The 12,088-nt window shown below is 41.8% G+C and overlaps 1 protein-coding gene across 1 annotated transcript; it reads right to left on the bottom strand.

The window, feature by feature from the left end:
* Nucleotides 1-791: 791 nt before the first annotated feature.
* Nucleotides 792-11,885, bottom strand: LOC101548301 (integrator complex subunit 6-like). Its single transcript, XM_055121110.1, has 6 exons — nt 11,873-11,885; nt 5,579-5,668; nt 4,647-4,752; nt 2,038-2,400; nt 1,472-1,565; nt 792-888 (listed from the first exon to the last, which is right to left on the bottom strand). The coding sequence occupies exons 1-6, from the start codon at nt 11,879-11,881 to the stop codon at nt 792-794; spliced, it is 759 nt and encodes a 252-aa protein (XP_054977085.1). The 5' UTR covers nt 11,882-11,885.
* Nucleotides 11,886-12,088: the final 203 nt, after the last annotated feature.

The following is a 12,088-nucleotide window of genomic DNA, read 5'->3' as shown; positions in this document are numbered from 1 at the left end:
GGGGAGGGCGTTTGCCTTGCACGCGGCCGACCCGGGTTCGAATCCCAGCATCCCACATGGTCCCCTGAGCACCGCCAGGGGTAATTCCTGAGTGCAGAGCCAGGAGTAACCCCTGTGCATCGCTGAGTGTGACCCAAAAAAAAGCAAAAAAAAAAAAAAAAAGAAATAATAATTAGTGAAAGAAAGCAATAGGAGCGGTGTACTATAGGTATATACATGTACATATGTGGAATATGTGTAGATATAAATAAAGAGTCAACAATACTAGAACCCTGAGAATCAAATTACAACAACAAAACTTAAAACTATGTCTGTCAAAAGTCAGGCTAGGGATAGGAATGAACCTGGGGACATTGGTGGAAGGAAGATCCACACTTATGAAGGATGGATGTTGAAACACTGTAGGTCTGAAACAACTGTATTGTGAGTAAATTTGTAAATCACCATCCCTTAATATTTTTTAAAATGTTAAAAGAGAAAAAAGAAAGCAAATGGAAAAACAACTACAATCATAAGACTTGATGTTGAAACCAAATCCTTAACATTATTTAGTCTGATGAATTAATAACATCCCCACCTCTAGTAGAAAAACAAATTACACTTTCATGGGTAGTTCTAAGGCAAAAACCAAGCTTTATTAAGAAGTATAACATCGAGAAGCTGTAAGACATGTTAAGCCTCATGAAGGAAAATTTCTAGATCAGAACATATTAGAAAACTTAAGCAATGTCTCATTATACCTTGAAGCATTACAAAGTGCCAGTTTCCTACAGCTTTTTGAAATAACACAATTATTTGTTTTTCTTAGTATTTCGCCTCTTTCCATGGTAGCTGACCATTTTGTGAAGGAATGCCTCGAGTTGCTTAATCAAAAATTGTCTTTTAAACCTGAAAATAAAGAGGCACTTAATTAGCTTGAAGATTGAGAAAGAACTTACGTATCCCTGATGTGTAAAGCACATGAACACAAAATATACCTGATAACCTATATGTGCATAGCAAAGGCCCATGCAGGAAAACATGTAACCGCATATGCAAGAGTGTGAATTGGGGACCCATGACTATGTCAGACTCTGGGGAGAATGAAAAGCTCCTCAGGTCTGCAAAAAGGACTTAGACTTGAATAGCAGCCATTACGTCCCTGGGGTGAGAGCAGAAACTATGATGGAGGGCCAAGGTCTGAGGCTTCATATAAGCAGACACTATTTCAGAGTGTTCACTTCCAACTGGAACACTTTATGGCTGAAACCCGACCATGATCAGCTTTGTAACTCTGTATCTCACAGTAACTCAATAAAAAATAAAAGTTTTTTTTTAAATTAAAAAATAAAAAAACAAAAAATCAAATAAATAAATATACAAATATAACAGCATTTTTTTAAAGAAAAGCAGATACTATTCCTTCCACAAACACTCCCATCCTGCATTGGCACTTTTGTTTTAAAATAAACAATGACTACTTTGGACCTACCTGGCAGCTTCCTTGATGGTTAACTCAACAAACTGCTTCTTGACCGAAAGAGGTCCACGCACATCCTCGAGCAAAGTGAAAATTGCATCATACCCTGAAAATACAGAAAATAAAAGGCAGTGTTTCTTGAGGGCATGGGTGTTGGATCATTATATAACCGAAACCCAATCATGAACAACCTTGCAATTGTGTATCTCACTGAAATTTAATTAATTTTTTAAAAGTCAGTGATTCTAAAAATATGAATATGGATGCAACTGCATTCCAGTTCATCTATTATCACAGTAAATATGCTTCGTGGGTAGGATGTTACAAGTGATGGGTCTGAGTGCTAAAATCACATCTGCATATACCTAATAAAAAAATTATTGCAACACCAACCAAGCAAAAGAAAACATTTGAACAGGTCTACTAAGAACTTCAGACAAATGAAAGAGAAAACATATTAAATATAGTCAAACACTAATTCAAATAAGAATGAGATCAAGAGGTGCTTGAAGCTGTACTAAAGGTAGAAGAAGAGAGTTTCCACGTTTCTTTTCAATAAATATTATTTAACCACTTACTTCGTCCCAACTTCCGAACTTCCTTCATCAACTGGAATTTTATATCATCGTTAATTTTCTGTGCCAGAGCAGGACTAATAGCTTTATCAAGCAGCACCTCAACAGAAGAGTGGGCTGTCGCATCCGGAACACTTTCAATGGCACTGCTTCTCTCGACTTCGTCTTTTTCAGGTACTCCACAGCTAGGAGTTTCGTTCAGCTCATCTTCCATGGTTCCCTCTTTGATAGGAGCATCCACTCCTTTGTGTGGACTTTCATCTCGCTTCATATACATAAGGTCAGGTTCAGCATATTCAGCGGTCTCAGGTGGATGTGAATCACTTGCCATTTTCGTCTCATCTGCAGTCCCAGGGTCAGTATCAACTGCAAGTATAATGACAAGAGTGAGCTGCGAGCTAAGTGCATTATACCAAGTCTACAGGTAGGTGGCAGTGCTCTTCAGTGCTGAAGAAAATATTTCTATCAACAAACAGCAGGATTTGCAAATATCACCTCCCACCATTAGGTCTCAACAAATATCACACAATCCACCATGCCTTGCCTCTTTAATACATACAGAAATGTGGTTGGACAGAACAAGCAACAAGAAAAAACAAGCAACAAGAAAACATTCACAAAGCTCTGGCACTATGATTTAATGTTGCCTTCGTGCCCTTTACAAGTAGAGAAGCTGGGACGGTCTCACTGGATGTCAAGCTGTCAGATTCACAGTGAATCACCAAAAGTCCCTGACAGTGTATGCTGATCCTCATCCTGTTCTTAGTCACAGGAAAGCAGATTTTATTTCTCTGCAAGTCTGGCACCTCTACTTCATTTATTCAAGCTCCTCTGTGCTGGCGACCTTGCCAGGCCTGGCAGAATAATCCCCACACCACTGGAATTTATATTTCCTTGAAGAAGTCAGCCAGCAAGTGGTCAGCCAGCAAATGAAATCGCAGATTGAATTTCAGTCAGAGAAGAAGTGAGCAGAGATGAGACGGGGACAAGGAGGGGGGGCTCCATGGGCCTCGTGGTTGGGGAGGATCTTCTGAGGTACATTTGAGCAGAACCTAAGGTACAAAAAGAGCTGGTCCTATGCACCTGCAGAAGAAAATATCCAGGCTGTGGTTTGACAAAGGAATGGACTCTAGGTGATAAGAAGCAGGGAAGAGAGACAAAGAGGACATCTGCAAGTCCAGTATAGTGGGGGTCTGAGGGTTCAGAGTTTAGGGACCATACTGGGAGTACAGATTTTGTTGTGAGTGAAAAGGAGGGATGATGAGAGATCTGCAGGATGTACAAGACATAGTATGACTGATTATCTGTCCATGTGATTGCTCACAGCAGGATAGACAGTACATTAGGAAAATAAGAATATGGGGAGCCGGGAAATTGAGACTGGAGAATGATTTCTGTACCAGAAGCTATTGTGAGTAGCTTGCTGAGAGATGATGGTAGCATATCTTTGAGGACAGAGAGTAATGGCAGGAGGCAGATTTTATATAGTTTATCAAACTGCTGGCTTAATTATGGGATTGGGAAATAGCATAAAATACCGTGAAAGGAAATTCTGAGTGGCAGGAAGTATCTGGGATGAACTAGTGAGCATCTAATGGTACCAGGGCTGTGCAGGTATGAGGCAAGTGCTCATAAGATTTGAGTGCCGTGAACTTTCCCATTTCTGCTTCAGCAATATTACGAGGGTAGCAAGAATCAGGTCACAGTGGCTGTGTTTACACTGTGGTTGTCTGCAGACTCCTACAACTGAGCCATCTCCACCCCTATGCCCTCACATGTTTGGATAATGGGTTGTTTCAGCTCTATGGATGTCAGACCTCACGGATGAGTGATGAAGTGAGATGTGGAGAGCTAGAAGAACACTTTTGGAGGGGTAAGTCAGAAGTTGAAACAGGCAGTCTGCTGAACTGAAATGTCTATTTGGATGTCTGGTAGAGTGTGTCAGATTTAGATGTCTGGAACGCTCATTGAAGATAGTGTGTCAGCATTTCTGTTTGAAGTGAACCTAGGAGCAAGTTGTGGTGTTCAGGTAGGAAAGCCAGAGTTCTTGTAGTGAGAGTCAGAATTACTGCTCAAACACTCCATGGGATTATGTGGGGATGAGAGTGCGCTGAGGAGAAAATGTCTCCATCTCCTGAGGGAGGTGCTTGCTACCTTGAAAGCTGAGAGAAAAGAGGGAAAATACCTTAAAATGAATAAAGAAATCAGTGACCAGCCCAGGGTTAATGAGACCGGCAGAATGTGGTGTCTGGACACCTAAGATTTCCCTGTGGGAAAGATTTCACTCACATCTCCCATGTCACGGAGAAATAATGCACAGAGTGAAGAATACACTGGGGAGCTGAATGCTTGGGAAGATATTAGGAATAAGCCAGATGCACTGGGTAGCACACAGGTAGGGAAGCACAGCATGAAGAGTCTTTTATTGAGCCTTGGGAAACTGCTTTATTCTAGCTTCAAGTAGTTGAACCCACTGTGGCCTGGTCTCACCACTTGCAAACATGTTCATATCCACCCATCCCTTGATGACAGGATGACAAACTTTCTCTGAGATGGAAGCCTAGAACTGGGGCTCCCCTCTCCTCCCTGCTTGCTTAACCCAGGTAGCATACCTCGAATACGCTTAGCTGCCAAGTAGCTATCAGAGGCTTCAGGTCCTTTTATCGGGCGCTTTCCTTGCCCAGATGTATGCTTTCTGTCTTCATCACTATCCATTTGCTGACAAGCATCAATACACATATTTCATTAAAAACAGAATCTAATCACTGTAAAACACAGTCTTCATGTGCACATACACTCAAGATTATATCATTAATACAAATTTAAATCATAGGTCAAAGATTTACTATCAGTTAATATAAAAATATTGCTATCAATTATAGTTATCAATACTTAAAATTACTATATCAACATTAGCATTGCTATTATTATTACCATTGTTGATATTGTTATTGCTATCTTGTTACTATAATTATTATGATTACAAAATTATTACTATTAATCAATATAAAAGAGAGTGTATCTTTTTTCAAGGAATGCAACCCAATGTCAAACTAGTTTGAGTAAAAAAGGCAGATAATGTTGCATATATTTATGTCCTCCAAATCCAAAGAGGACGAGGGGTAACCATTATTTTAATAAGAACTCTAGGGCATGAGTGCTTCTTCTACACCAATGTGCAGCCCTTTGAATACTTTGGGGGGGAACAGCCCATTTTATTTCAGTCTTTGTGAAGGGAAGAAACATAAATTAAATACATTTATGGTCATTGTGTACTTCACATTACAGAAAAACACTTATCGACACTTATGAAGTGAAATATGTGGATGGTGTAGTATAGGATAGGTTAAAAATCTTAGTTCCTTTATACTTATACTTCTGGGTATTCAAACATGAAAATCTTGGAAAGCAGCTGGTGTAAGGAGAGCTTCAAAATAGCGAAAGAAAAAACATGAAATTGAAAGCTACTGAGATGAGGTAGAAGCTGTTTTCATCAAAGTATACCCCAGAAATATACAGAATACCACAGAGCTTATTGACTTACCTTGTTAAGCAGAGAGACTCGAGCATCGAGTCTTCTCGATTGACCTGGATCAATCAGTTCAGGTTCAGAAATCAGGTTCTTCATATGGCACTATCAGAAGAACATGTGTTATTACTATAAAATAAGTCCATAACAACAGCTATATGCAAAAAAATGAACTCAGATCTCCACCTATCACCATGTACAAAAGTCAGATCAAAATGGATTGAAGACCTCAACATCAGACCAGAATCCCTAAGGTACACTGAACGCAAGGTTGGCAAAACCCTCTACGACATTGTAGCCAACAATATCTTCAAAGCTGACACGCCAAGCAAGTGAAAACTGAGATAAATAAATGGGACTACCTTAAACTAAGAAGCTTCTGCACCTCAAAAGATACAGTGACCAAAGTACAAAGACAGCCTACAGAATGGGAAAGGATATTTACCCAACACCCATCCGATAAGGGGTGGTTGATATCAAGGATATCAAGGCACTGGTTGAACTCCACAAGAAGAAAACTGCAGACCTGATCAAAAAATGGGGTGATGAAATGAACAGAAACTTCCCCAAAGAAGAAATCCGAATGGCTGACAGGCTAATCATCAGGGAGATGCAGATCAAATCAACAATGAGATACCATCTCACACCACAGAGACTGGCCCACATCCAAAAAAACAAAAGCAACCGGTGTTGGCGTGGATGTAGGGAGAAAGGGACTCTTCTTCACTGCTGGTGGGAATGCCGACTGGTTCAGCCCTTTGGGAAAACAATATGGACGATTCTCAAAAAATTAGAAATTGAGCTCCCATTTGACCCAGCAATACCACTCCTGGGAATATATCCCGGAGAAGCAAAAAGGTATAGTAGAAATGACATTTGAATTTCTATGTTCATTACAGCGCTGTGTACAATAGCCACAACCTGGAAAAAACCGGAGTGCCCAAACACAGATGACTGGTTAAAGAAATTTTGGTAGAACTACACAATGGAATACTATGCAGCTGTTAGAAAAGATGAAGTCATGAAATTTACATATAAGTGGCTCACATGGAAAGTATCATGTTGAGTGAAATGAGTCAGAAAGAAAGAGACAGACATAGAAGATTGCACTCATATGTGGAATATAAAGTAGCAGGGAGGTACAAGCTAGCAATGATGCAACTTCTGGCAGAAATTCCTCTGGACTTAGTTACTAAAATACTAAAATACAGAAATCCAAAACCTCGCGGTAGCTATTATGGCCACACGACTTCATATCTCTTCATTCTCAGCAATAGAAAACAAATTATCAAATGCTTCCTTTCCAGCAGGTCCGACTTGGAGGGGGCAAACAATAATAGTAAGTTTTTTGTTGAAATATTGAATGTAATCAAAGTAAATAGAAAGTAAAGTGAAATTTATCAGCTACACAGGCGGGATGGGGGTCTGGGGTGTGGGGGGGTGGGGGGAGGTTTACTGTGGTTCTTGGTGGTGGAATATGTGCACTGGTGATGGGATGGGTGTTCGAGCATTGTGTATCTGAGACTTAAGCCTGAAAGCTTTGTAACTTTCCACATGGTGATTCAATAAAAAAAAATAATAATAAAGTGGCTCACTGCTAGCCAAAAAAATAAAGTCCATAACAGGCAACTCAAAGAAATATTTCTCTGGGGAGAACACTATCTTAGACTGTATTAACACTATGTATCGTGAAAACAAAATTAGAATCTTAGTCCAGAGGTTGTCTCCAAATCGCATTACGTGTCAGCCCATCTGATTTTCAACACCTTGGCAAACAAGGCAGCGTTCCTAATCCTCGATTGTCAACGGAGGTCGGAACTCCGAATTCCTTCTCTCACTTGAGACGACTGCTGGACTAGAGCCACTACCGACTAGATTCCACGGGGACGTCAAAAGAACGCCTGGCCGCCCATCTATCTGAGGTGTTCGGACTTCTACGTCAAGACCCTGAATGAACGGCTTGATGTTCTTCGTGTTCCTGGAGGGAGCAGACGCCACCGGGCTACAGTAGCACGTGACAGGGGTGAATGGAGACATTACTGGCACCCACTCGAGCAAATCGATGAGCAACGGGACAACAGGTGATACAGGTGATTACTAAGGAAATATTCGATCCCTCACACCATATATGGTCCCTAAGCCCTGCCAAGAGTGATCCCTGAGCGCAGAGCCAGGAGAAAGCCCTGAGCACTACCACCAGGCTGAAGTGGGGCTGGAGTGATAGTAAGGGAGTAGGGCATTTCCTTGCATGAGGCCAAGTAGGGTTCACTCATGGGCACCCCATATGGTTCTCTGAGCCCCGCCAGGAATTAATTCCTGAATGCAGAGCCATAAGCCATGAGTACCACTTAGTATGCCTCCCCATCAAAAAAGAAAGAAAAGAACATGGCTGAAGTCTCTGATCTCAAAGGCAAGACCGTTTCTCCCAACTACCCTGCTTTACCTTCCGCCTCTGCACCCCACCCCACTACTGCTGGATACACGAATCCAGGCATTGCTGACCTCATATTCCCCCAATTAATTTCTTTTGTTTTGTTTTTGACACCCAGAAGTGCTCAGGGCTTGCTTTTGGCTCTGTGTTCAGGAATTACTCTTGGAGGACTCGCTCGGGGAACCATAGGGGATGCCAGGGATTGAACCCAGGTCATCCATGTGCAAGGCAAAAACACCCTATCTATCTGGCCCCACAACACTACAATATAAATGGTACTCCATAAATTGTGGAACACAAAGCCCCTCCCCCCTCAGTTGTTCATGGACAGAAAACAGTAATTTTAAATATATTAAATATATTAAATTTTTACATTAAATATTGGGTGCTGGGAGACATATACAGATATATACACATATATATTTATATAATCACATCTCCAGAAAGCAGAAGGAAGAAGATAATAAAGTTTAGGATATAAAATCAATATAGCATAAATTTGTCCACTAAAAATATAAAATCACTCTATGTATCTTTACCTTAACTGAACACTAATAAAGGTCTTTATTTGATCGAAACCAGGAAAGAAAGTGGGGGCCATGGAAGTTAAATTCCCTGAAAATTGAAAGTATTCTATTAGGAGCAATTTATGCTAAAATATTAGTCTACTTAGGAGCTGGAGAGATAGTACAGGGCTTTAGGCACTTTCCTTAAACCCATCTGACCCCAGCACAATCCCCAATACTACCTCTGGTTCTCTGAGTATTGCCAGGAATAACTGGGCACAGAGACCTGAGAACAGAACCACGAGTAATTCCTGAGCATATCTGGGTGCCTCCCACAAAAACTAAGCAAAATTATCATAAGGGCCATAGATAGAGTGAAATGTTCTAGAGCACATGCTTTGTTTGCAGAATTCCTGGATTTGATCCCCTGCACTGCATGGGCCCCTCGCTCCACAATGAGTGAACTCTAGCACTGAGCCAGGCATATAACCTGATCCCTGCCAGGTGTGCCCAGCCCCCAATAAAGCACACAAACAAACTCCTTGATTACATTTGCTGGGGATATGTCTCTTGGGTGGGCTGGAGCGATAGCACAGCGGGTAGGGCATTCGCCTTGCACTCGGCCAACCCGGCTTTGATTCCTCCACCCCTCTCGGAGAGCCCGGCAAGCTACCGAGTATACCACCCGCATGGCAGAGCCTGGCAAGCTACCCGTGGCGTATTCGCTATGCCCAAAACAGTAACAACAAGTCTCACTAGGAGACATTACTGGTGCCCACTCGAGCAAATCGATGAGCAGCGGAATGACAGTGACAGTGACAGTGATGTCTCTTGGGTAGATTCAAATCATATCACCCATGTAATGAGAACCTGGGTTGAATCCCTGATAGTGCAAAAGAAAATGAAATGTTTAAAAAACTATAAAAACTAACTAAAAGTAACCTGTTTATTTCTACAGAAATAAACAGTATGCTTTAACAGCATACTTCCATATAGCTAATAACTTTACATATGTATGTATTTATGTGTAAATATATATATTAGAGAGAAAGAGTAAGCAGAAATACAGAGGGAAATTAAATTTAAATTCACCTTTAGGGCTGGTGAGATAACCCAAAGGACACGATGTATGACTGGCGTAATAGGCAGTCCTGGTTTCTATTTCCAACCTCCATGACCAACTGAGCACCACCAGATGTATACCCATGGGCCAGCAGAACCACTGGGGAGGCTCAAAACAAAATACCAAAATCCTCTTTTGAAAAATTTGTGAAAAATTTGGCAGAGGGAGATTGGGCGATACACTGCATTATCAGGAACTACTCTTTATTTAATTTTCCAAGCATGAATCAGGGCAAGTAAGGCAACCATTGCAAGTGAGGAAATTAAAATAGTCATCCCAAATCACTGTGAATATGAAAACTTAGGACCAGCTGTCTTCCCAAGTAAGCTCTGCCAAACCTTCAAACACTGTTTGAAGCCAATATAAGCCTAATACCAAAAGCAGAAAAGGGCAGTGAAGAAAAGGAAACAAAGAGGAAGCTATAGAGCAAAATGTCAATATCCTGAATGAATGTAAATGCAAAGATCCTTAAAACATAATTTTAAGTGTACTGAACTCAACAATACATTGAAAAGATCAAATATCACAACCAAGTGGAATTCCTTCCAGGGATGCAAAAGATGGTTCAGTATAAGCAAATCAATAAATATACCACATCAACAAAAAGTGAAAAATCACCTGATCACATCAATAGATAATGAAGAAGTATTTGATGGGCAGGGAGAGGACTTGAAGGGCTAAGGAACAGCCTGGCATATATAGGGCCCTGGGTTTGATCCCTGACACTGCAGGACTACCAGGTACTGTCTGGCTTAGCCCAGGGTGATCCCAGGACTAGAATCTCCAAAAAGAGAGAAAGAATTCAGTAAGATTAAACATACATACATTAGTGGTATGAAGGGCTGGAGCAATAGCACAGTGGTAGGGTGTTCACCTTGCACGTGGCCAACCCATGTTCGATTCCTCCGTCCCTCTCGGAGAGCCCGAGAAGCTACCGAGAGTATCCCGCCCGCACGGCAGAGCCTGGAAAGCTACCCGTGGTGTATTTGATATGCCAAAAACAGTAACAACAAATCTCAAGATGGAGACATTACTGGTGCCCGCTCAAGCTAATTGATGAGCAACGGGATGACAGTGACAGTGACCCATGTGAGAGGACAGAGAGGAATCAGGGGTGGTGGGGTCCACTGGATTGAAGGGGAGAATTATTCCTCCTATAGTAGGGCATGGTGTTACACCATACACTGTGAGGAGATGTGAATTTATACCTCACAACATACACAGTATTTTGAACAAACATTACCTCAATTAAATAGAAAATATATTTTTTTTCTCTAGGTCCCGAGGGTAATACACTGACTTTGCATGCAATCGATCCAGGTTCCATCACGGGCACCACATATGGCACGAGTGATCCCTAAGTACAAAGCCCTGATTAAGACCTGAGAACAGCTGGCTGTAACCTTAAAACCAAAAAAATAGGGAACGGATCGTTTTGAAAACTCAGCATAAGTCACAGCAGATGGATTCACAAAACAGAGTAAATAAAATGTATTTAGTAAAAAACTTTGTGCCACCATATTGAGAATATGGTGTAATTGGCACTCTCCTGCATGGCTGAAAAAAAGGGGGCAAATGGGCTCCTCCCTCAGTACTTAGTTGCTTTCACCAAAATCAATCACTGTGACAGTTTGACAAACTATAATACCACTGCATGCTGTGAATTACTTCTATCGCATTTCCCATTGGCAAGAAGCAGAGAGCTGGGAAAGTGGCTGAGGATTAAAACATAAGGCCTTGATTCACCCTGGCACCACACGGAAAAAAAAATATGTTCAGCATTGCACCCAAACCCAAAGAGTCCAAAAGGTGCGAGCAGATGAACCCCCAGATCTCAATAAACATTCCCAGCCTGTCAAGTTAGGACATAGAAACCACACAATCACCGGAACAGTAAATGTTGAAGACATAAAGCAACATACCTTACTTGTTGGTAGAAGGATGAGATCAGTGCTACGAACTAAGTTCGCTCGCCCTGCTGAAATTGAGCGCTCACATATTTTTCCGGTCGCCACCCACTCACATACTGCAGCCTTAATCCCACTGTGATCAAATTGGAGGTGGAATCCCTTGAAAGGTAATTAGGATGGAAAGGCTCCCCAAGTTTATGGAAACGGAATCGGCACCCTTGCCGGAAGAAGCCGGAGAAGACAGCCAGGGTTGTAGCTCGGATTCGAGGAAAGATAAAGAAAAAGAAAAAGGAGAAAAGAACTGGGGTGGAGAGAGAGTACAGCGGGGAAGGTGCTCACCTTGTACATCCGATCCCGGTTCGATCCCCGGCAACACATACTGCTTTCCCGAGTCCACCATTAGCGCAGGTCCATGAGGACGCCCAAAGCGCCCAAGGGTGTGACAGAAAAATAAAGAAAAAAAAGAAGGAAAAGATGAGACAAGAAAGAAAAAGCCCCCCGTGGCAGGGCCCAAAAGGACGCTGACCCCAGCGAGCGGTGGACGCCCCTCTGGGT

Source organism: Sorex araneus, chromosome X (assembly GCF_027595985.1).
Source record: "Sorex araneus isolate mSorAra2 chromosome X, mSorAra2.pri, whole genome shotgun sequence".
Classification (NCBI taxonomy): domain Eukaryota; kingdom Metazoa; phylum Chordata; class Mammalia; order Eulipotyphla; family Soricidae; genus Sorex; species Sorex araneus.
This window is presented reverse-complemented; position numbering and strand designations above follow the sequence as displayed.

What these genes read in the sequence shown, in the direction of transcription:
- LOC101548301 (XM_055121110.1), bottom strand. An exon ending in GAGTCTCTCTGCTTAACAAG is followed by an intron (nt 4,753 to 5,578) that starts GTAAGTCAATAA and finishes GATGCTTGTCAG; the next exon opens with CAAATGGATAGTGATGAAGA. An exon ending in GGCAGCTAAGCGTATTCGAG is followed by an intron (nt 2,401 to 4,646) that starts GTATGCTACCTG and finishes TTATACTTGCAG; the next exon opens with TTGATACTGACCCTGGGACT.